This window comes from Podarcis raffonei, chromosome 7 (assembly GCF_027172205.1).
Source record: "Podarcis raffonei isolate rPodRaf1 chromosome 7, rPodRaf1.pri, whole genome shotgun sequence".
NCBI lineage: Eukaryota > Metazoa > Chordata > Lepidosauria > Squamata > Lacertidae > Podarcis > Podarcis raffonei.
In genome coordinates this window covers 44,125,938-44,147,611 of record NC_070608.1, presented here as the reverse complement: position 1 = coordinate 44,147,611, position 21,674 = coordinate 44,125,938, and the positions used below count along the sequence as shown (strand labels likewise).

At 40.1% G+C, this 21,674-nt stretch overlaps 1 protein-coding gene across 2 annotated transcripts in view; it reads right to left on the bottom strand.

Moving 5' to 3' along the window:
- Positions 1–21,674, bottom strand: part of CHST9 (carbohydrate sulfotransferase 9) — a 55,796-nt gene that overhangs the window by 7,306 nt on the left and 26,816 nt on the right. For both annotated transcript variants that reach the window (XM_053396330.1, XM_053396329.1), the window contains one exon: positions 170–207. In XM_053396330.1, coding sequence (XP_053252305.1) covers positions 170–207 — 38 coding nt within the window. The remainder of the gene's footprint in view (positions 1–169; positions 208–21,674) is intronic.

Here is a 21,674-nt window from a genome sequence, read left to right as displayed (position 1 = left end):
TCATTTACCTTTTACCATAGAGAGTGTAGTGTGGCAGAAATAACAAACATCTGCCTATAAATTATTGAATGGGTTTTAACCTATCTAATGCAAAATATCTAATACAAAGTCCTGTATGTATATCTCATGAACTATGCAGTTAAAAGATGTATATACATTTTTAAAATACCTGATTAATTGCGTGCTGCTGTATTTTTTCTTCAGACACTGAAAGAAAAAATTAAAAATCAGTAAGTAGTAGTATATTACAATGAAGTGATCATGTACATAACAAAACTAAGTTACGAGAGAAAAGTTATGAAACAAAGTGCAAAAGTATACAGAAATATTGAAACTAGCTATCTTTTTAATCAGTATTTTAGAATATGTGGAATGTTCACACATTAGGAAAAGCATATTGGCCTAGTTTGCATGTAACATTAAAACATGGTTTAAACAAACCTTAGTTAACAAATCATGGTGGAGTGTTACATGCAAACCCAGCCCAGCACCTTAACAATTAACTGTGTGCTGTTGCAACACTATGAAGCAACACCAGTAGTAGCACACCGGTGGCACTGTGAAGCAACACAAGGAGTAGCACTGTGGCTGACCACTTCTTGTCCGATCGTTTGATCCTCATCTTATACCTACATCTTTAAAAACTCTTGCCTGGGAATTAAATTATATTTCCTTAATAAATCCAAAAGGACAAGGGGTTGAGCAGAAATATACTAAATGACTGCCAACAGCATGGTACTTAACATTTTATAACATAAGGAGTTTTCACACACCAGTCACTGCATGCCATATATAGTTACATCTTAATAGTTTCATTCCCATTCAGAAGAGGATGCTCCAAATACAAGAGAATTTTGCTTCTGCCTTTTGAAGACAGCAGGCATTAAACACAGGCTTCTTGGGCAGTTACCTCAGGCCATGCAAGCTCCAGGATGGATTCCTAGAACATTTCCTAAGCCATAATACTGAGGAGCTGATGTACTATAGGCTTGCCTAGGAAAGTTTTTATTAGCGTATTCTATTACAACACAGCTTTATCTAGGGCTGCAATCCCCAAAAACAACTACATATGAGAAGATACAACAGAAAGAGATGGAGCTTGCACATGCAAAAGTGAACAGGGACTGCATACATACCATATTTTTCACTCTATAACACGCACCCGACCATAACACACACGTAGTTTTTAGAGGAGGAAAACAAGAAAAAAAATATTCTAAACAAAACAGTGGATGTATGATTTTTGTGGTTCATGCTGTGGCCACAGACATGTGATCTGACAGTGAGTTTGGAGTAGCCCAATGCAAAAATTCTGAGGATCCATGTGGATCCATGCTTTGTAACCACGTTTTTGCACCACTGCGGCCCCAGGCAACAGTGGGTGCATGATTTTTTTGGTGCAAGATGTAGCCATGGACATGCTAAGTGATCTGATGGTGAATTTGGGGTGACCCAGTGCAAAAATCCTGAGGATCCATGTGGACCCGTGCTTTGTAACCACGTTTTAAATGGGGAGGGAAGGAAAAGCACTCAAGGGACAAGGAGCACGCGTGGGGTGTGTGGAGAAGGATGCTGCTAATAATGAAGAAGAGGGGTATAAGGGGAGAAGGCTCCTCTCCTCTCCTGCTTTGCTCCTTCAAAGCAAGCAGGCTCTGCTTTTCTCCCTCCTCCCCGCTCATCCCCGGCTTAGCAAGCTGAAAAACTTTGCTGCTATTTAGCGAGCTGAGTGGGGAGGAGAGAGGAATAGAGAGCCTGCTTGCTTTAAAGGAACCAACCGGACAGGAGCCGCTTACACTCGTGTAAGTGGCTCCTCTCCTCTCCCGCTTTGCAGGCTCTCTGTCCCTCTCTCCTCCCCACTCAGCGGCTCTTCTCCCGCTTTGCTGTTTCAAAGCGAGCCACGGAGGAGGGAAGGAAGGGGAACCATGGATCCTCTGCTCACGACTGCAGCAGATCCCCCCCGCGACCCGTAGGCATTCCCTCCATAACACGCACAGACATTTCCCCTTACTTTCTAGGAGGAAAAAAGTGAGTGTTATGGTGCAAAAAATACGGTAATATGGAATACTCATTCTACAACAGAAAACGCCAGCACTTCAACTGAGGCAGGTAAGGTGTAAAAGTGGTTTGACAGATTCAGGCATTTTGTTCTCTTATTAGAAGTGACTTGGGAAAGCCAGCAGGGCCATTTAGAAAAGGGAAGTGCAGGCTGAAATCCTCTTTTCCCCTCTCTACTTATGCAGCTTAAAAGAATATGTCGGAAAATAAAGGCAACAAAGGTTGTTGTTGTGTGGTTTTTTTTAACTTTTCATGTGCACTAGGTTACCGTTATCACTGAAAGGCTTTCACCTTGTTTGTGGGAATTTCAGTTGAACTCCATCAATTACGGTTTTCTGGGCCAAGGATATGTGGATGGCACTCCTTTTACAGCTTGTCAGTGTCACAATTTGTGTAGCCAGAGGGATTGCTGTGGAGCCACATTAGGCAAACTATCAAACTGGCAGGTTTAAAGACATTGACAAATGCGCTCACTTTTGTTCTTCTTCAAACACAGAAGGTTGAAGGTTTGCTTTCATGTTTACAAAATTGCATTTCCCCCCCCCCTGCAGGACAACAAATGGATCAAACCTCTTTTTTTTAAAAAAATAGTATTTTTCACCTGATTTACAGGTGCTGATCTTTCTACATGGCAGAACATCCAGTAATACCTTCGTGGTTACTTTTGTTATTGAGCATATTCAATCCAAATAAACTGGTGATTAGTATCTTTAAAACTGATAGGCTGAATTGAAAAGGTGGCAGATCTAAATTAAATGACCAAATGAGATAAGGCACACATTAACTAGAGATGTGAAATATACATATCTTCCTAAGAGATTCCCTTAATTTAACAGCATATATTATCATATCTATCCGGTAATGTATGCATGTCATAAGCTCCCCTGCAAATGAGATGGCTTATTCATTTTGGTGGAGATCCATGTATGTACTCCTTTCTGCACATAGACCAACTGATAAGCACATGTACTTTATATGCAGATTGGAACAAATCCCAAAATCTCCATGCTCAAGTTCTGCATGTGTTACCAGGTGTCCCAGAGGTCTTTCAGTTGAATAGAAGAAGCATTTTGCATCAGTCTTGCAAATCAAGAAATTGCTTTTTGACTCATCTAGGACCATAGCTCAGTGGCAGAGCACTTGTTTTGCATGCAGAAGGTCTCAAGTTTAATTTTTGGACATCGCCTCTGCTTGAGAACCTGGGAGAGCCGTTGCCAGTCAGGTAGATGGCATGGGGCTGGATAGATTAATAGCATGATTCAATAAACCAAGGATAGCGAACCTATGGCTAACTAGATGTTACTAGACTCCAATTCCCATCAGACCCAACCAGCATGGCCAAAGGTCAGGGGTGATGGAAACTGTAGTCCATGAACATCTGGAGGGCCAGAGGCTCCCTATTTCTGCAACAAAGCAACATAATGTGGTTATTTCTTGAAATATGTGAGTTTCTTCTGAGAGCTGGTGGTGGTGAATGTCAGACTGGAACTGGGTATATCCAGGCTCATTTCTCCACTCAGCCCTAGGTGACAATGAGCTAGGAACCATATCTCAACCTGCCCTACCTCACAGAGTTGTTGTGAAGGTAAAAGAGGGGCATGCATTCTGTATCAAGCTCCTTGGATGAAAGACAGGATAATAAAGAATAAAGAATAATAAAGAGTGGCTGTTAGCTATGGAAGATAAATATCTGCAAGTGTAGGTAATTCTCTGGGTGATAACAAGGAAACCCAAATGGACTTAGTTATTGGTTTATGAGCAATGGTGTCCTGAATTTCGGAGTGCTTGGAATTTGGATTCTAGGTCAATTCCAAGTAAGGCATTTGTGAACACAGTCCTAGTATTTTCTGACTTTGAAAGGTAGGTTTTAAAGAAGTATCTTGTCTAATGATCTCTTAAAGTAACTATCTTCCTAAAAAAAAAAAAAGAGAGAGAGAGAGAGAGAGAGAGAGAGAGAGAGAGAGAGAGAAGGATCAAGATTACTTATTGCTTTAGGCTATGGCAGAGGATTGTCTCTTTATGGTAATTACTTCCTGCATAATGGTGTACTATTTTGTTTTGTAGATACAAGTGTTACTTTTTTGCTTCAAGAAGGAAAATTAAACATTATTTAGGCAGTCTTTCAGTAGGCACTGCTGTGTTCATTGAGAACATCATTGTGACAATTGAAATCACATCTTGAGGCTAATTTTTGTAACCAAATAAGGCTCTCTCTTTTTGGTTATAAAAGATTAAGGAGTATGTGTTTTAAACATCCTTTAATGATGTACAAGATGCTTGGAAAGACCAATGTTTGCAATCTCTGGTTGGATCAACTCTATTTTGCTCAAAGGTTTGTGGACTTTGAATACTGATGCTTTCCTGCTTCCCAGTACATTTGTTTTTAGGCTATTTTTATTTCACTTTAAAGGAATTTTAATAACTTTGTGTTGACAGCATAGACAGCTGGGGCTGAGAATTAAAGAAAAACTCACTTGCTGACTGAGGAAGGAAGTGACATCAATGAGCTTCTAAAGACAGCCCAGAGGGGAAATTGAATTTTGTGCATGTGGCCTGCCGTTTCACTGTATTTACAGGAATGCCTACAAATGCAAACGGGATCATTTATGGTATCTATCTCAAACATACCAAGAAATTGTAGAAAGACTTCTCTGACAGTTTCATTTTGAAGGATTTCAACAGGATCATTGGCCTAAGTCCTCATTACTAAGGGTAGTTTCCCCTAAGTATTTTGACTTGCACCATTATCTGAAACTATTATATTCTGGAAACTCAACCTGTTTGTAAGGTAAAGGTAAAGGGACCCCTGACCATTAGGTCCAGTCGCGGCCGACTCTGGGGTTGCGGCACTCATCTCGCTTTATTGGCCAAGGGAGCCGGCGTACAGTTTCCAGGTCATGTGGCCAGCATGACTAAGCCACTTCTGGCGAACCAGAGCAGTGCACAGAAACGCCATTTACCTTCTTACCAGAGCGGTACCTATTTATCTACTTGCACTTTGACGTGCTTTCGAACTGCTAGGTTGGCAGGAGCAGGGACTGAGCAACGGGAGCTCACCCCGTCGTGGGGATTCGAACTGCCGACCTTCTGATCGGCAAGTCCTAGGCTCCGTGGTTTAACCCACAGTGCCACCCACGTCGTACCCATGTTTCCACCACAGTGGCAACATACAAAGTTTTGTGGTGTTGCAATAGCATAGAAAAAACGATGCCAAATTCTTAACACACAATTTGCTGCCCTAGCATACAAGCCTTTGTGCATTTCTACACAATCAAACATTATCACAATTCTGTTTATCCGCCTGCGTTACTACTCCTACAAGCTCTGAGACAACAATAGCAGTTTCTTAACATATCCCAACGTTATCACTAGGGAGGCTAGTCCTGAATGTCTTACTTCCACATTTGCTACTTTGCAGCCATTAGTTCTAATAACAAGCACCTTCTTCAATCTGAATAGCTCATCTACTGTTATTGTATCTGTTGCAATTGCAACAGTGCTTTCACATTGTCTCTCAGGCACTTTTGCCTTCTCTAAATGTAGCAAACTCTAAAAATATAGGCTTGTCAAATGAATCTTTCCTCCTTGCAATCATTCTAGTTACTGCTCTTTGCACTTGCTCTCGTTTGAAAGCACATGCATATGGCACATAGTGGACTGAATAGCATTGAATGAATAATTTGCGTTGTAGGCTTGACATGCTGGAAGGTTGGACCACAGAAATTTTTAATACCTCAACAATGTAAAATTGGAGAACTGCTTCTTTGCTTAAGAAGCATGCAAGCTAGTAGATTAAATAACACCCCCCAATGAACCATTCCAATTTGACCAGATTTGAATATAGATATGTAAACAAAATTCAATAAAATATGGTAGATGTATGCCTCCTCTCCCTATTCTTAGGAGTGGCTTATAGCTTCACCACATTTATTTTGTGCAAATTAAGCGACAGGGTACGATGAAAAGGTCCCGCCATGAATTAATTGCCTTTTCCTTAGTATTGCATAATCGTAGCAAGCTGTCACGGCGCCAACTCACCAGTTACTCTGGCAGCGTTAAACATAAAAAGGAACCCCAAGTTGAAACTGATTGAACCAAATGAAGGAAAGCTGGCCATTTCAGAGCCTTTGAATTCTCACAGCATTCTACAGTCTTTCCCTGGCTAATTTTTGGTGATTACTTTTGATATGAAAACAGTTCTTTAATTGTCAGTCTCTAATAAGGATGCAGAGCTGTTCCTAGGAGGTTCAAAGGACCCTGGGAACATAAACATTTGCAAAAGTTAATGCAGCCAAATATCTTGTGCTGACCCACGTGTGCACATTCAGCTTCTGCCTAATGAAGTCATTACCAACAATGCCAACCAAGCAAGATGTTCTCCTCAATTTGACAAAGGGACTCCCATGTGAAAAGAATTTGGGAGTACACATTCATTAATGTTTTTTGTGAATAAAAAGGGGAAAGTGAAATTAGACTTCAATTCTGAGCCAAAATTTGCCTTAGCTCCTTTTCTAAGCACAGCAGTATGTGTAAGAGGTATACATACAAGAGGTATGTATAAATAAAGAGCTGGCATGGTGTAATGAGGAAGAGACTGAGCTATGAATCAGGAAGTCCCTGGTTTGAACTTTTGTCTCTGCCATGAACTCAATAGGAGACTTTAGATAAGCAACCACTTCTTAGCCTCAGTCTATGTTTGATGGCAGATAATAGCAGTGATTTACAGGGTTGTAAAGATTGCAACGAGAAAATCCATGTAAAATGTTTTAAAGCTCTATACAAGTGTTAATGATTCTTATTCATTATTATTGCCACTATGCTTAAACATTTCATTATTTTTAATATCAGATTTTACTTTGCACTGGAAAGCTAAAACAGTAACTGCAAGTGTTCAGAAAGCACAAGAACACTATACCTAATTTCCTAAATAAGAACCATATGGCTGCACACTAAGTCAGCCTGATGGAATAATTTGATTGTTATCAGGAATCAGCAGCTCATGGATTTGGTCATGTTTGCAACATGGAGGTTATGAATGTAGTTGTTCATTTCTTGGGAGAGGTAAACCCCTAGTTTTGCCATACCAATTCAGAAGAGCTGAAATCAGGCTTTACACTAATTTTAAAACATTTACTTGCTCTTTAACAGGCTGTAGAATGAAGTGTCAGGTCAATTCTTCTTCCTCTTTTAAAATATTGACTTCTTTGTAAAAGGTCCTGTGATGGGTGTGTCATGAAAATGGGTAGAATTATACCTGGCACGAAGTCATGTTATTTCCCCCCTGTAGTGGAACATTTTCTTCTTCTCCTCCCTTGCACACACCAAAAATTTGTTCTAGGGCTCCCCCAACCTCTGCAGGAGATTTGGGGACAGTGTGCCTGTGTGTGTGAGTGCAAGCTCCATTGTGCAAGTGGAAGTCATTCTGCTCACATTATTTAGTTGAATATGGCCCAATGGTTTCATGTTGCAACACCTGTTCACAGTTTATATCATCATCATCATCATCATCATCATTGACTTTTATTGCACAGTAATTGTCTCCTGCTGCTTGGATGCCGCCACCCCCCCCCCTATTTTTTAAACACAAAATAGCTCTACATAAGCTCATTCAGGGTCCATGTGGTGAACATGACCTCACAGTGCTTGGTAGCCAATCAAATTTGAATATGCAATGATGCCACTGAGAGTGAATGAAGTTCTCCCACTCCTCTCATTCTGAAGGGTGGAGGCAACAGAAGTAAAAGCAAACATGGAAGTTTGCTGCCCCGGCAAATCAGATTGGCAGTCCCATCTTGTCTTCCTGTGCTTGTGGTTTCATTACCTACCAACACTCTAAGGCAAGACTTTTGCCCCAATCCAGCTTGTGTAGTACAGGCGTCTCTGCATCTACAAACAACTGACTTGCACTCAATTGCGTATAGGTACCAGGAAATAATTAAATATTTCAATTCAAACTCGGAAATGGCGGGAGAGAGCTGAAGAATCCTCATGGCTCATGAGGAGACCCTCCCCAGACCCTGAAGAGAACATCAGTGAGGGTGGATGAAGCCCTGAAGAGACCAGAGGCGCAGTGGGGTTTTGTTTATGCTGCTCAGCCTCCCAGCTTAGCAGCTGGTGTGTGGAGTCGTGCAGTAGCAGCCCCTTTCCTGCATGTCCTCCAACCTCCTGCCAGCCCCAAAGCTTCAATTCTAGTTATGGATATTTTTGAATACAGTATTTTTTGTATGGATTGAAGAGAGAGTGGCAGAGAGGGTGTTTAAAACCCTTTAAATTGGTGCTCCCCACTTTATGCAATTTATGTGCATGGGGCCCATAACTTAACCTCAGTGTAAGTGGGGGGATGCCTGTACACTACGTGTAGTACATTTGTTGGCAGCAGGGGGGAAAACAAAAACATGGATTCAAAGTGAAGCCTTATTGGAATGCTAATTCATTTCAAAAATAAAACCTGTCATGCTGCCAAGGTGGTTAAATGAGCAGAAGAATGGAAGAAAATTGCTCTTTCAGTTTACTAATGATGCTCAACTCTGGTTTATAGAAGCCTCCACAGCAGCAGCATCCTGCTCCCATGTGAACTTGTCCAGTGGTAGGCAAGGTGCCTCTTACTTTCAGAGATGAGAGGGATGCTGCGAGGGAGAGGACTTTCTATCTGTGGAATGCCCTCCTCAGGGCTATTTATCATGCACCTCTTTTCATCGCATTTAAGTGGCAGGTAAAGACTGCTCTCTTTGCCCAGGCATTTATTTGTGTTACAATCAATCTGACTTAGGCTTTTGCATTGTAATGTGGACAGTTTTATTTTAATCTGGCTTCTGCATTTGTCTTTGGTGCCTGGTGAACAATTTAGTCACAATAAGGAATATCAATAAAAATAACAAATATCCATAGAGAAAAAACAAAGGTCCAACGGAGTGATAGATTTGGCTGCTCTGAAAGGTGTGATTCAACATAAATACTGTGCTTGATCTATGTCCCTGAAGATGGAAAGTGAAATGTTACAAAAAAAGGGGGCTCTCTAAAACAGAATGTAAAACGCATTCATCTTGTTTTATTATTAGAGTAAAATAAAGAAGCATACTCCAAATTATCTTATTTGTAGTGAAGCATGGCAATAGCCAGAAAGTGGGAAGAAACCAGGCAAGGCCATCACCTTTAAATTCATTCCTAATGCATGAATTTAAATTATAATTATACTGATGTCACACAAAAACCTCCAAGTAATCAGTTGCTGCAGGGAGTTCATTTTACCTACATTTTCCATAGTTAGATTATGACCTTTCAAAGCTTCTACTTAGATCCAGCTGCATTTATTGGAAATAATTTGTTAAAGGTCATTCATGAATGGGAATACTGGTTTTATATATGCAAAAGATCAAGTTGGTACCGCTTTTCACCCTAAAGTTCAAAAAGGAATATAGAGGAAGATCATTATCACATCAGATTTGTGAGTTGTTATTTAAAAAGCGGAGGGGGGGGTATTCTAAGGACACATTCATCTGCCCCAGCTGCAACAAAACATGTCTCTCCTATATCAGCCACAGCAGGCACTGTAACTCTGCAATGGTTTGACATCACCTTAAAAGGCACACTCCTCCATTGTCACCCAAGACAGATGGATGCCAAAAACAAAGCTACAAGAATTAGGCAGTGGTGGAGAATCTGGGGTCCTTCACATTGCCAGACTCTAATTCCCATCAGCCCTGGCAAGCACGGCCAACCATCAGAGCTGATGCCCAGTAACATCTGGGTACAGGGGGTCCACAGACACTTCAAGAGAACTGAAGATTTTGGAGATGCTCAACTCTTTCTTCTCAGCTGCCAGTTAACATCCCACCCTTGCATTCTCAGGTCTCAACCAGCTACTACTCCCTTTGTGGCTACCAATTCACTTTTGTTTGTTTTCCGACAGCTTATCAATTAATGGAGTTCTCTTCTGATTGAACTAGTCCAGTTCAGGTAAACTTCTTCCCAGTAAACTGGTTCCCGAACTTTATATCTTGATTCAGCTGCTAAAGGTTAAGCTGTAGAGCATGCACTTTGTGTGCAGGAAGTCCCAGGTTCCATTCCTAGCATCGTCATGAAAAGAGCAGCAGAGCAAGGAAAGATTTCTTTTTTATGCCTTGAAGACCCACCACTAATAATAAAAAATAATAGCCGATACCTAGTTCAATGAATACTTTGACTCACTATAAAGACTGCTTTATATGAACACCTTTTGGGTAAGAATTTGCCTTCCTTGCTGATGGGCTCTAGGATCAGAGATATTACAGCCAGTCTAAGCCAGAAGCTGGGTTATTTGCAAATATTATCTAGGCTTTGGCCTGAACCCCCAGTCTCCAAGCTTTTTCAGTTGGAAATATCAATCTCCTTGAAAGAAGTGGGCAGAAGTACTGTAGGTTGTGATCTACTAGTAGATCTCTGCATGATTTGACATAGATTTGCAAGGACTTCCGACTCCCAACTGTTTAAAATTTCAGGAACGAAATGATGGTCTCCTGCCAAATTATGTTGCTGAAATGAAGAGATTTTGGGGTAAGGAGGAATGATTTTTTGTGTGGAAGTAGTGTGATTTCCGGATGGTGGCACTGTGGGTTAAACCACAGAGCCTAGGACTTGCTGATCAGAAGGTCGGCGGTTCGAATCCCCATGACGGGGTGAGCTCCCGTTGCTCGGTCCCTGCTCCTGCCAACCTAGCAGTTCAAAAGCATGTCAAAGTGAAAGTAGATAAATAGGTACCACTCCAGCAGGAAGGTAAACGGCATTTCCGTGTGCTGCTCTGGTTCGCCAGAAGCGGCTTAGTCATGCTGGCCACATGATCCGGAAGCTGTACGCTGGCTTCCTTGGCCAATAAAGCGAGATGAGCGCCGCAAGCCCACAGTCGGCCACGACTAGACCTAATGACTTTACCTTTACCTAGTGTGATTTCAATTCCTGCATTCAGAATTCTTTAATTCTCTGTGTAGTATTTTTTTGAACTGGAATCTGGTTTGTGGATCTCAGTGTTCTAGAAAAAAAGTAGATTCCACAAAACTGATGTTTGCTATGTATTATAAAATTCCACTGTATATTTTTTAATCAGCAATTGAAATATATAAATGGGAAATTATTCTCAGTTTAGCCTCAGCAACTGCTGAGATGTTCATTTTGCATGGTTAAGACACAATTAATTCCCCAGTATTGTTCTGAACTGAGAAATGTTGAAGACAATTTTCAGGCAGTTGGTTCCCTTTGCACCTTGTATTGAACACTTGTTTGAAAGTCAATTTCTTTGGGCCCCACTCCAGATGACCCATTTATTGAGCATTCATCATGATTTGCTTGTGCAAAGTATACACAGAGGTTAGATTATATCTGGTGTTTATTGAGTATTCATTCTGATTTGTTTGGGGTTCAATTACATGATTTGATTGCAGGGGATTTACATATCTTCCCATTAGCCATTTGTTCACCCTACACATTTCAATGCATTTCTCCCTCATTTTTCAAATGGTAGAAAGTATGGGGTTTTGGTTTTTGAAGTGGATTTGCTGTGCTAGGGTGACAGAGAGCTTTAATCTACTTAAAATGCACAAACCCCAAGTTGTGGTGTGCCCTTGAAGCCTCCCACAAAACACTGATAGTCTGGAGATGCCCTAAATATATCCCTACCTTTCATCCCAGGGCCATCTCTATGTGGAGATAAATGCAGATTATTAGTATATTCCATATATGACTCTTATTGTTATGTGTGGAAGTTATTAAAAATGTAGTATTGTAATTAGCCATCTGGTACATGATAACTTCAATTAGCCTGATGAACAGACTCCTTTTTGTTAATATATTGTGTCAATGGGATGTTTACAACTGCCGGTTTCAAGCATTTTCCCCCTTTGGATTTCAAAGATAACTAGCTCCCAAGACTAGTTCCAGAAAGAAGACAAACATCTTCACTAATTGTGGCATGGTGCCATTATTGCATAATACAAGTAATATAATTGGGGGGTGGGGGAGCTGTACAAGCCTAAAGAGAGTCAAGACAGAGATGAATGTCAACACAAAAATAAGCATATATATGACTACATATGTCCTTGATATTGCATATTCTTGATGATTTGTGCTCATGATGCTATCAGGGCAAGTCATACATGACCCCACTTTCAATCCTGTTTTTGCTTGCTAAAGCTTTGTGGTGGTCACATTGCTTTCCAATCAGTTCATGTCTAATAACTTCCTGCTGAAATCCTGTAACTTTTTATGACACAAATATTCTGATTTATTTCTATACCGCTTTTGTTGCGCTATAGCCTTTCCAGACAGCAATAATGTGGTAACATTTTGGAAGCATCACCAAATGATTAATATAGCAGAATAAATCAATCACTAATGCACTATTATTGTGGCATAAACATGTAGCAGAATATACCCAGAATAAAACTCCATTCCTAAAAGGCCATTGGGAATCCTTCTGAGTCATCCCTCTTCAAATTTCCCCTAGAATCAATGGTCCTGATTTCTCTTGCATTGACCAAAAAATGGCACAGACATTTTCTTGTTTGACTTTCAATGATTTTATAAGTATGTGTTTTTAATAATCAATATTCTGCTTTTCTTCTCTATGAAAGTTAGAAGGACATAAATCTATAAACAGTAAAACAATATGAAGAATCAGAACAACAGAACAGCAACTCAAATATCTAGAAGGGGTCAATAGCTTGATTTTAAGAAGAAAAGTTTTAATTGCCTTCTAAACACTGTCATTGAAGGAAACATTATTAGTCATCTGGGAGAGAGGGAGGTCTAGGGGCGGGAAGACATCACAGAAAAGGCCCTCTCATGCACTGTCAGCTTACCATGCAACTTTAAACAACCACTCAGCATGCAAATATCAAGCTAGCTACCTGCAGCAACATTGGAACCAAAATGAATCGCCTACTAATTTCACCCAATAAACTGGTTGTTATATGAAGAAAAACAGTCACAGCCTATAAAAGTACTCAACTCCATTAAAGACAAAGCAACCTGTTCAGGAAAAAAGTTGATAACTTTTCTTTCCCAAAACAATCAAATAAACAAACAAATAATACAGCATGTTAAAATGACAGGTTTCCATATTCACTCAAGCTTTAAAATGAATGGCAGTCTTAATTGAATTGACTGCTGTAACTTTTACTTCAACAATGCCTAGATAAACACAGAATTTGAAACATCCAGTTTGAAAATAGTTCCAAGGGTGAAGAAATCTAATCAATGAGAAAATGTACTGTATAATAATACTTGGTGCATATAGTTTTGACTATCCAAGCAATTCACATACATTTTCAATGTAATCCTTACAAGAATGTGTATTTGTATTACAAGCAAGTCCATTTTCAGCCAGAGCAGCAGGTATTTGAGAAAAGGAAAGAACTATCAAGACAAGCATTGTTAAGTTTCCAGAGGAAAAGCCTTTTTCATCTTTTGGAGCAAAAACACTCTTGTGGCACCCAAAAAACCAACATACAGTATTAACTGTAAAGGGAGACTGCAACATGAAACTGTTGAATTGCAGTATGTCAAGGATTGCCAGTGCTATCATGTGCAGATTTTTAGCCTGGCATAGGTGTTAATTGGCTTACCAACGCCAGAATGTCTGTATCATCAAGAGTTCTGTGTGTGTGTGTGAATTGCTGCTATTAAGCACCTAATTAACACAGTACATTTATACATTTCATTTTCACTTGACCTCACTTTCTATCATCTGTCTCTCCCTCCACTTAGGGGTGTGTGTGTGTGTGTGTGTGTGTGTGTGTGCCCCCACAACTCAGAATAACACTCCATGCATCTGATGAAATGGACTATGGTTCACAAAGCTTATGCCATAATAAATCTGTTAGGCCTTAAGGTGCTACAAAGCTCTTTATTGTTACAGTTGTGTCACCGCACAGATCAGGAGTGAAGTCTTTATAAATTAACACTTGTGTCTATTGCATAATTCAACATCCAAGTAGAGAGCATTAGAATCCCAACATGCCTTCCTTGCCCATGGTGACTGGCAGTGGCGGCGGCAGCAGCAGATCAGCAAAGTACAGCAAGCCACTCAGGGGTCTCTCAATTTACTTCTCCCCATAGTTTGAATAGCTTGGCCACAGGACAGAGTAGGAGAGGGTGGGGAGGAAATAATTTGGCAAGCTGGCCCTCTGCGTGCCCATGCTAGGTAATGCAAACTAGTAGACACAAAAATAGCTCTCCACTGATGCCAGCAAAGATCCATATAAATTGTGAAATTTCATAGAAATCATACTGATATAGTGAGGGAAATAAATTAAGAAATTGAAAAATTGTGCAGTAGCACCTTAGAGACGAACTAAGTTAGTTCTGGGTATAAGCTTTGCATGCACACGAAAGCTTATACCCAGAACTAACTTAGTTGGTCTCTAAGGTTTTTTTTATTTATTTCATCTGCATCAGACCAACTACCTATCCAAATCTAGAATCATAGTGAGGGGCAACCCTGGAAGAATAAAGAGAAGCAATGCATTGTTTTGCTTCTAGTTTTAGATAACTGCTCATAATTCTATCAGCCATCAAAAATCTCTATGCACCTGTGGAAACAGAACACTTTTGCACAGTATGTACCCCTGTGCTGCATTCTCAGACACACTCCAAAATACCTTCCTGCATCAGAACCAGAAACAGTGACCTATGTTATAATTAAAGAAGTCTGGTTATGCACCAAGGATTAGCATGCAACTAGTGTTAGCACTACTGCGCTCTATGTTTCTGATGCAAATATTGAACAACAGTTTTTAACTAGTTCTTCTCTCCCAAAGGGACTTCTGGAACAGTGTTCTTTTCTTTGAAATCTTCTCTGATTCTTTCCATTCAAGCTACTACAAGAAACTTGTAGTTTTAGACTTTTCAGCTTTGCTAAAATGCATTCTTTATTGACTCCCTCTACTCTACAGTCATTACAGTTTCTTTTCTATACATTTCTCAGCTTAATTATGATAACTTTCTGCCCTCTGCTTTGACTCTTTTCGAATGCTAAGCTAGATATGTTGCAAAACCTCCAATCTGATTTCCACCTTTTTTTTTTTACAGTTCAAAACAACTATTGTGGTCCAGATAAGAGCCATGACACCACTTCCCTAATTTATTCACCCATTGCATAGACTGACATAGCACAAAAAAAGGTTAATCCTCCTCTCCCCAAACACTATGGCCACAATTCAATTTGATATCCTCCATTTTTGGCTTGTTCTGTATCTGCAGTTTGCTTCCATTCTCCTTGGTTATGTCTCACTTCACAGGCCCCCACCTCCTTATCAGATGATTCAGATTCAGTTTTAAAAACAACAGAGTGACTTGGGCTGCAACAGAATGGTTCAGGCTGTGTTCCATGACCAATGGACTGCCTGTTGGTCACAATGTGGCAGCAGGCCTTCTTGGTGATACCATCACCGTCTGAAATGTCCTTCCTCAGGTGATTTGTGAAGTGGAAACACTAAGCTTTATTGGGCTCTGACTTTTAATGTTTTAATTTCTTACACTGCTCAGTTTTAGTTCTGATATCCAGTTGTGTTTGTGTTTCCCTTAAATCATTTTTATCTAGTTTTAAAGGAAAGTTTTACTGAATGTTGTTGCATTTTTATTGCTTTTATGGAAACTGCTTCGATATTTTTCTTATATGAAGCGGCACAATTTAAAGAAATTAAATCTTTCCTGCAAGAAAGCCCACTTGAACACAATGGGACTTATGCAAGGATACACACAGGGTTGGACTGTCTCTCTGTCTCCTTTTTACATATTTTCTCACTTGGCCTTCTTAATTTCTCTGCTCTTGATACTTTCCCTTGTCTAAACCTTCTATTCCACTCCTCCATCCTTTTCAGTCTTGCTTCCATTTCTGTGCAACTTGATGCCCCCCTCAATCTCTCTCTCTACGAAAGCATTTAAATGTATTTATTCCCCTAAGCCTTTAACACCTGCCTCTTCTCTTCTTTCCCCTTCCTTTTTAGATTGCAAGCCTGTGGGCAGGGTTTGTTCTTATTAACCTAATTGTGTACAGTATCAGAGACACTTTTATACATAATAAATATTTTTCCTTAAATAGATCACTTTCCTTTCATGTCAGCATTCTCAAAAAACATAAAAACTCACACCCGTCACTAAACAAGTGATGATGTGAATTGTGTTTTCTCAACACAGTATATCTGTGTAAGAGCGATGTCTGAATCACCCTTAATAACAGCACAACACCTTTGGTGACAGTCAAATAAGTTTTACTCAGAGTAGTCCTACTGAAATTAATGAACACTACTAAGCCAGCTCCATTAATTGCAGTGGGTTTACTCTGAGTAAATTTTATTGACTACTACTCTGTGTATGGACAGGAATGCCAACTTATAAAAACTTCAAAACTCCTGGAGGTTAGTAGTTTTCATTTTAAAGTACCTCAACTGCTGAAATTAGATGCCAGGTCCACAGCCTGCACATTGACAATATACAGGTAACTCTCCAGAGCTAATCTTGCAGCAAATCAACTGTATTGTATAGGGGTTGAACAAGATCACCCAGTTCACTTTCCCTTTTCTGTATGATGCTGCTTACATCTGAAGTTTAAAAGTACACATGAAACACATTTCTCTCTCTAAGTTAAGCTCAGTATTAACACATGAAATTTTTAGTTTTTCAGATGTAGAATTAAGCTCCCTACAGTGCTTCCTTTTTTTTTTGCATGTAACATAAAAAGGGTTTCCTGATTTTTATAATGATGATATGTGCATCTCAAATGAAGTTATCTTAGATTAAATTTAACTGACTATGTTGATTAACACTGTTAACCAGTTTTTCAATGGGTCCAGGAAGAAAGCAGCTCTTGCAAGCATCACTTCCTTTTTAGTTGTACCAGGTATCATTTCAAAATGCAGTGAACAGAGTTTTCATACAGGGGAACCTTATATTGAAATAAGTGCTGCATTTCCAAGGAACAAGTTAACAAAGATGATTCTGTGTGGTGAAGTGCCCTCTAGTGACAAAATGAAAATCAGGAAAATAAGTTTTGCAAGAAATAACCTCCTATTGGTTTTCAGTTTTAAAAAAATCAGTCTGAAAGTTTTCACCCTTACCCATCATATTAATAAATTTAATGTCATGTTTTATTGTATTTTATTACATTGTGGATTTTAAATAGTTGTAAGCTACCCTGAGTTATGCCTAGTGACTAGAAAGGCAGGATAGAAATATCTCTATAAAGAAAACAAAATAGTTAATAAAAATAAGAATTTCAGTTATAATATTTTGTAGTTGCTAGAACTTAAAATAATAAAGCAATGGTGTCAAATCAGTTGCAGCAATGGCTTACCTTTACAATCAAGAACTGTATGTGGTCACTCAAGCCCCTTTCCCAAAGTCCTCTGGCATGTGCACGGGTCTTGGGAGAAGGATTCATTTTATGCTGGGGTAGAAAATATGTTGAAGCTGTGAGGATTCCCCATCACTGCTTGTTTCTCCCAGGCTAGCTTGAAGAAAATCTAGTGCCTGCCCAAGGCTTTCTGCAAGTGCCACGGAGGTCTGTAAGGAGTGGGAAATGTCTCTGCTTCTGTCATTCACTGAGAAACCCAGCCCCTTCCAAGTCATGTGTGGAAGGAAGCTCATCCACTAACACAGTCACCAGGAAGGGATTCCTGGCTGGTTTGGTGACCAAATGACTGCATTTTGTGGAACACTGATAAGCAGCGCCTTTAGAAAGGGACACAAAGCACCCAGAAACTCCAAGCAGTATGCCTAACGCAAGTAGTCATACATTGGCAGGGTTGTCTTTATGAAAATTATGAAGCTCTTTTTGATGGGAAGAGAGGAAGAGACAACATCAGTGGGGAACTGTGGCAAGTGGAATAGCATAAGGAGATAATAGATGAAGGAACTGATTCTTCCACACCCATTCACAGAAAGTGCCTGGTTAACGGATAGCAGAGTCACATTTATCTTCTCTCTCCCATACACACACTTTCTACCAGCAGCAATTAAAAAATCACAACTGAGAAGAAAATGCAACAAGATGGGGGCTTGGAGGGGGAGGGAAGAAAACCAAACCAAACGATGCAAGTTTCCAGATGGGGTAATGGGTATTTAAATAACAGTGCACAGGCCTATGACACAAGTTTGGACATGCCAGCTGATATACACAAAGGCCTCTAATCAAATAAAGGTGATGGGTGGCTAAGAGTGTTTCACCAGCATTTTACTTTGCAGTGCACCAAACCATTCCATAAGCATAGTTTAAAAACTTTTTGAAAAGGAGAGGAAAAAGGGAAAAGGATCTGGGACCCATCACAAAAGATTGAGGGCTTGGGTTCCCTGGACCAATGTCCTGGACTAGTTGGATGCAGAAGAATGGTGGGAGGCACCAGCTGGGGTACCCCCAAGGAAAGAAAGCTCAGAGCCAGGGGATTGGTGGTGGGATCACAATGAGTGATCAGTGCTTCAGTGCTTGCAACTGCCTCATTGGGGCAAGACTTGCTGGGAAGAGTTGCTCTGTCCAGTAGGCCTGAGCCATTTCATTTCTTTGAATAAAGAGTTAACTTCACTGACACCTTGTAAGTTCTTCTTGACCTGCTCCCAACTCCCACCTTGAGAGTCAACAGCTAACAATGCATCCAAATGTTATTCAGCTTAGGGTGTTTAAGATATCTTAGTCTACTACTAGGAACAGAACAACTACAGGCAAGAGCAAATTCTGTCTTGAGGTCCCCATAGGAACAAATGTCTCCTTAATACATGTAAGGTCCAAGTACTTTTATGGCTTTCAACCTTATGTAAACATTCAGAAAAGGAGGTAAAGATCTATGGTGGTTCAGGGATGGGCATTTTAAGTTGCAGCTATGGAATAATCTTCCCTCAAGATGACTGCTCTGAGTTTTCCTTTTCTTTTGAATTTGAGAAAACTGGCGAATTACTTTACTTATTCTCTAGAACATCATGTCTATGTCTTAAGAACTTCAGCTGAGGATCTTCGTTATGTACCTTCACTAGGGCTCCTATATGGCAAGAACAGAAGAGAGCATTCTCTGACATGGCACCCCAATTGTAGATTACTCCTCCTTGTAGAGGCTGGTGCTGACTTTACAATCTCTTTGGTGCCAGTTCAAAATTCTTAATCTGTTTGGAGATTTTATGTTGTTTGTGTTGACTAGTCTGTTCTATTATTTTAGTTACCTATACATTGTTTATATGAAAGCTTTTTGTTCTACTGTATTGTTATGTTTTAGTGTGATTAATTTTAATCATGCTGATTGTATACTGCAACAATAAAGGGCAGTCTAAAAGTTTAATTAATGAACAAAAATAAATAACCTGCCTTTCAGGACATACTGCCCTCATAAGGTGGTTTACTAATACATAGCGGCACCAAACCATAGTTTGCTGTTAGATGTCAGCCAGGCAAATTATGGTCTGAGAAACAATATAGCTTGTTTCTAAATCATTTAAGAATGTGTAACTGTAACAAAACTGAGTTTTTATTTGTTTATGCACAGGTATCTTTTTCATCCTACTGCTACTTGTTTCTGCACTATGATTATTTTTATGTAACAAAAATAGCTATCAAAAATTTCCATACTTCAGAAGTCAACTTTTGCTCTGAAACTGAATAAAATATTATCATTATCAGCAGATGACTATTCTGATGCTTTTTATTACAAAATTTATTTGGTCCACATTTCCTATTTTGATGCATTATAGCCAATCTTTTTATGCATTATAGCCAACATTGTCATGACTTATAAATACCAGCAAGGGGAGTCGTTACACTTTAGGAAGCTCTCTCTATGTTTAGCTGAGGAAAATAATGGGGAAATAATAAATACATTGGTGTTGGCATTTATAAACAATGGAAAGGACAGAATTATTATGTCCCACCCCAACACAAAACCTGATCCTTTAATGACTATACCTGAACAAGAAGAAAAAACACAAAGGAAGCAGACATGCTTCATTACAGAAACACATTAAAAATAGCACAGCATGTTAAAAGGAAGGAAACAGGGGGTGGGGGAACGGGACATCATGTCATTCCAGCATCCCCCCCATGAGCCATAAACTCAGAAGACACACTTTCTAGTTTCCTAAATGAATAACTCTGTAGCTGAGGTGCTATAATCTCCCATTTCTTTTGGGTAAAAAACTATGGCTGTTTATTCTCTCTCTCTCTCTCTCTCTCTCTCTCTCTCTCTCTCTCTCTCTCTCACACACACACACACACACACACACACACACATATATTCCCTAGTTTTTCTTCTTAATCATGTATATATTGTCTTGAATTGTTTAATTTTATTAAATTCACATAGCAATCCTTCTGAAATCGGAATGACTATTACTACTCCATTGTCTAGAACAGGGGTCTGCAACCTTTAAGACAAAAAGAGCCACTTGGACCCGTTTCCGAAGGGGAAAAAAACTGGGAGCCGCAAAACCATTGCGACATTTAAAACAAATATATCTCCGGAGCCGCAATCTGACAGCGGGCGGGAAGGTGACGTCGGGACGGTGCGTGACTAACGCACGCACCGCCCCCATGCGACGTCACAGCCAGTACAGCGCCCGCCACAGTGGGGAGTGTCGGGGCGCCCAATGCACCTCCTCCCCTCGCTAATATGCGCCCCGGAGCTGCGGCAAAGGTGTAAAAGAGCCACATGCGGCTGCGGAGCCGTGGGTTGCAGACCCCTGGTCTAGAAGGATATCTGAGGTTTACTGAAAAACTTGACTTTTCCAAGGGCACCTATAACAAAGCTTGGGACTTTCAACATCAGCCCCATTGCAACAACATGGCCATCACCTTTTTACCACCTAGATGAAGTTAGCCAACACTTTTATAGAACTTCTTCAAAGACTTCTTCTTCTTCAAAAAAGTAGACTTGTCCCTTTGAAATCTCAGATAACTTCTTCAACTGGAAGAAGCAGAAGTTGAATGGACCTCCACAGCATTGATGTTATCTCTAATTCTCTTTCACAAGAAGGATTTGACCAGAGACTATGTGATCGTTCATGCTGCCTTATCCCACTTCAATTATAGTTGAGAAATACTGTGAGAAAGACTGTGTCTTTCACAGGAAAGGGAGAATCTTCAGATCTGCTTCACCAAGGGGCCTAGCTGCCTAACTTGTCAAGCTGTTGAAACAAGGGAGGCTGGGGAAAGTGTGCCATTTTTGCCTGTTGCTTTGTGGTACAATGCTGAAATCTGGCAGCAATTGATGTTCAGAGCCTCTCCCATCTCCTTCACTGTAAAGCCTGAAGGGAAGTAAAGGTGGCAGCCTGATTGGCAGCTTGGCTGTGGAGTTCCAGGTATTCAAAATTATTCACTGAAGGCTGAAGACTTCTGTCAAAAGTTGCACAAGACAAAAAACTCACAAACTCTATTATTCAGAAACCCACTTAATGTTGTACTTTGTCACAAAGCCATGTGACCTCCCGTCAAGGAGTGAGCTGATAGACTTAACTGTCATTCAAACATGGCAATGCTGCGACTATTGAATTCCATGGAAGAATGGCACAGAGTATTCAACGTAAGGACAGTCTAACTCAATCACCTAAACAAAATCATGAGGAATTACCTAACTTTTAAAAATCCAGCTAATAGGGGGGGGGGGTTTAATATAAAA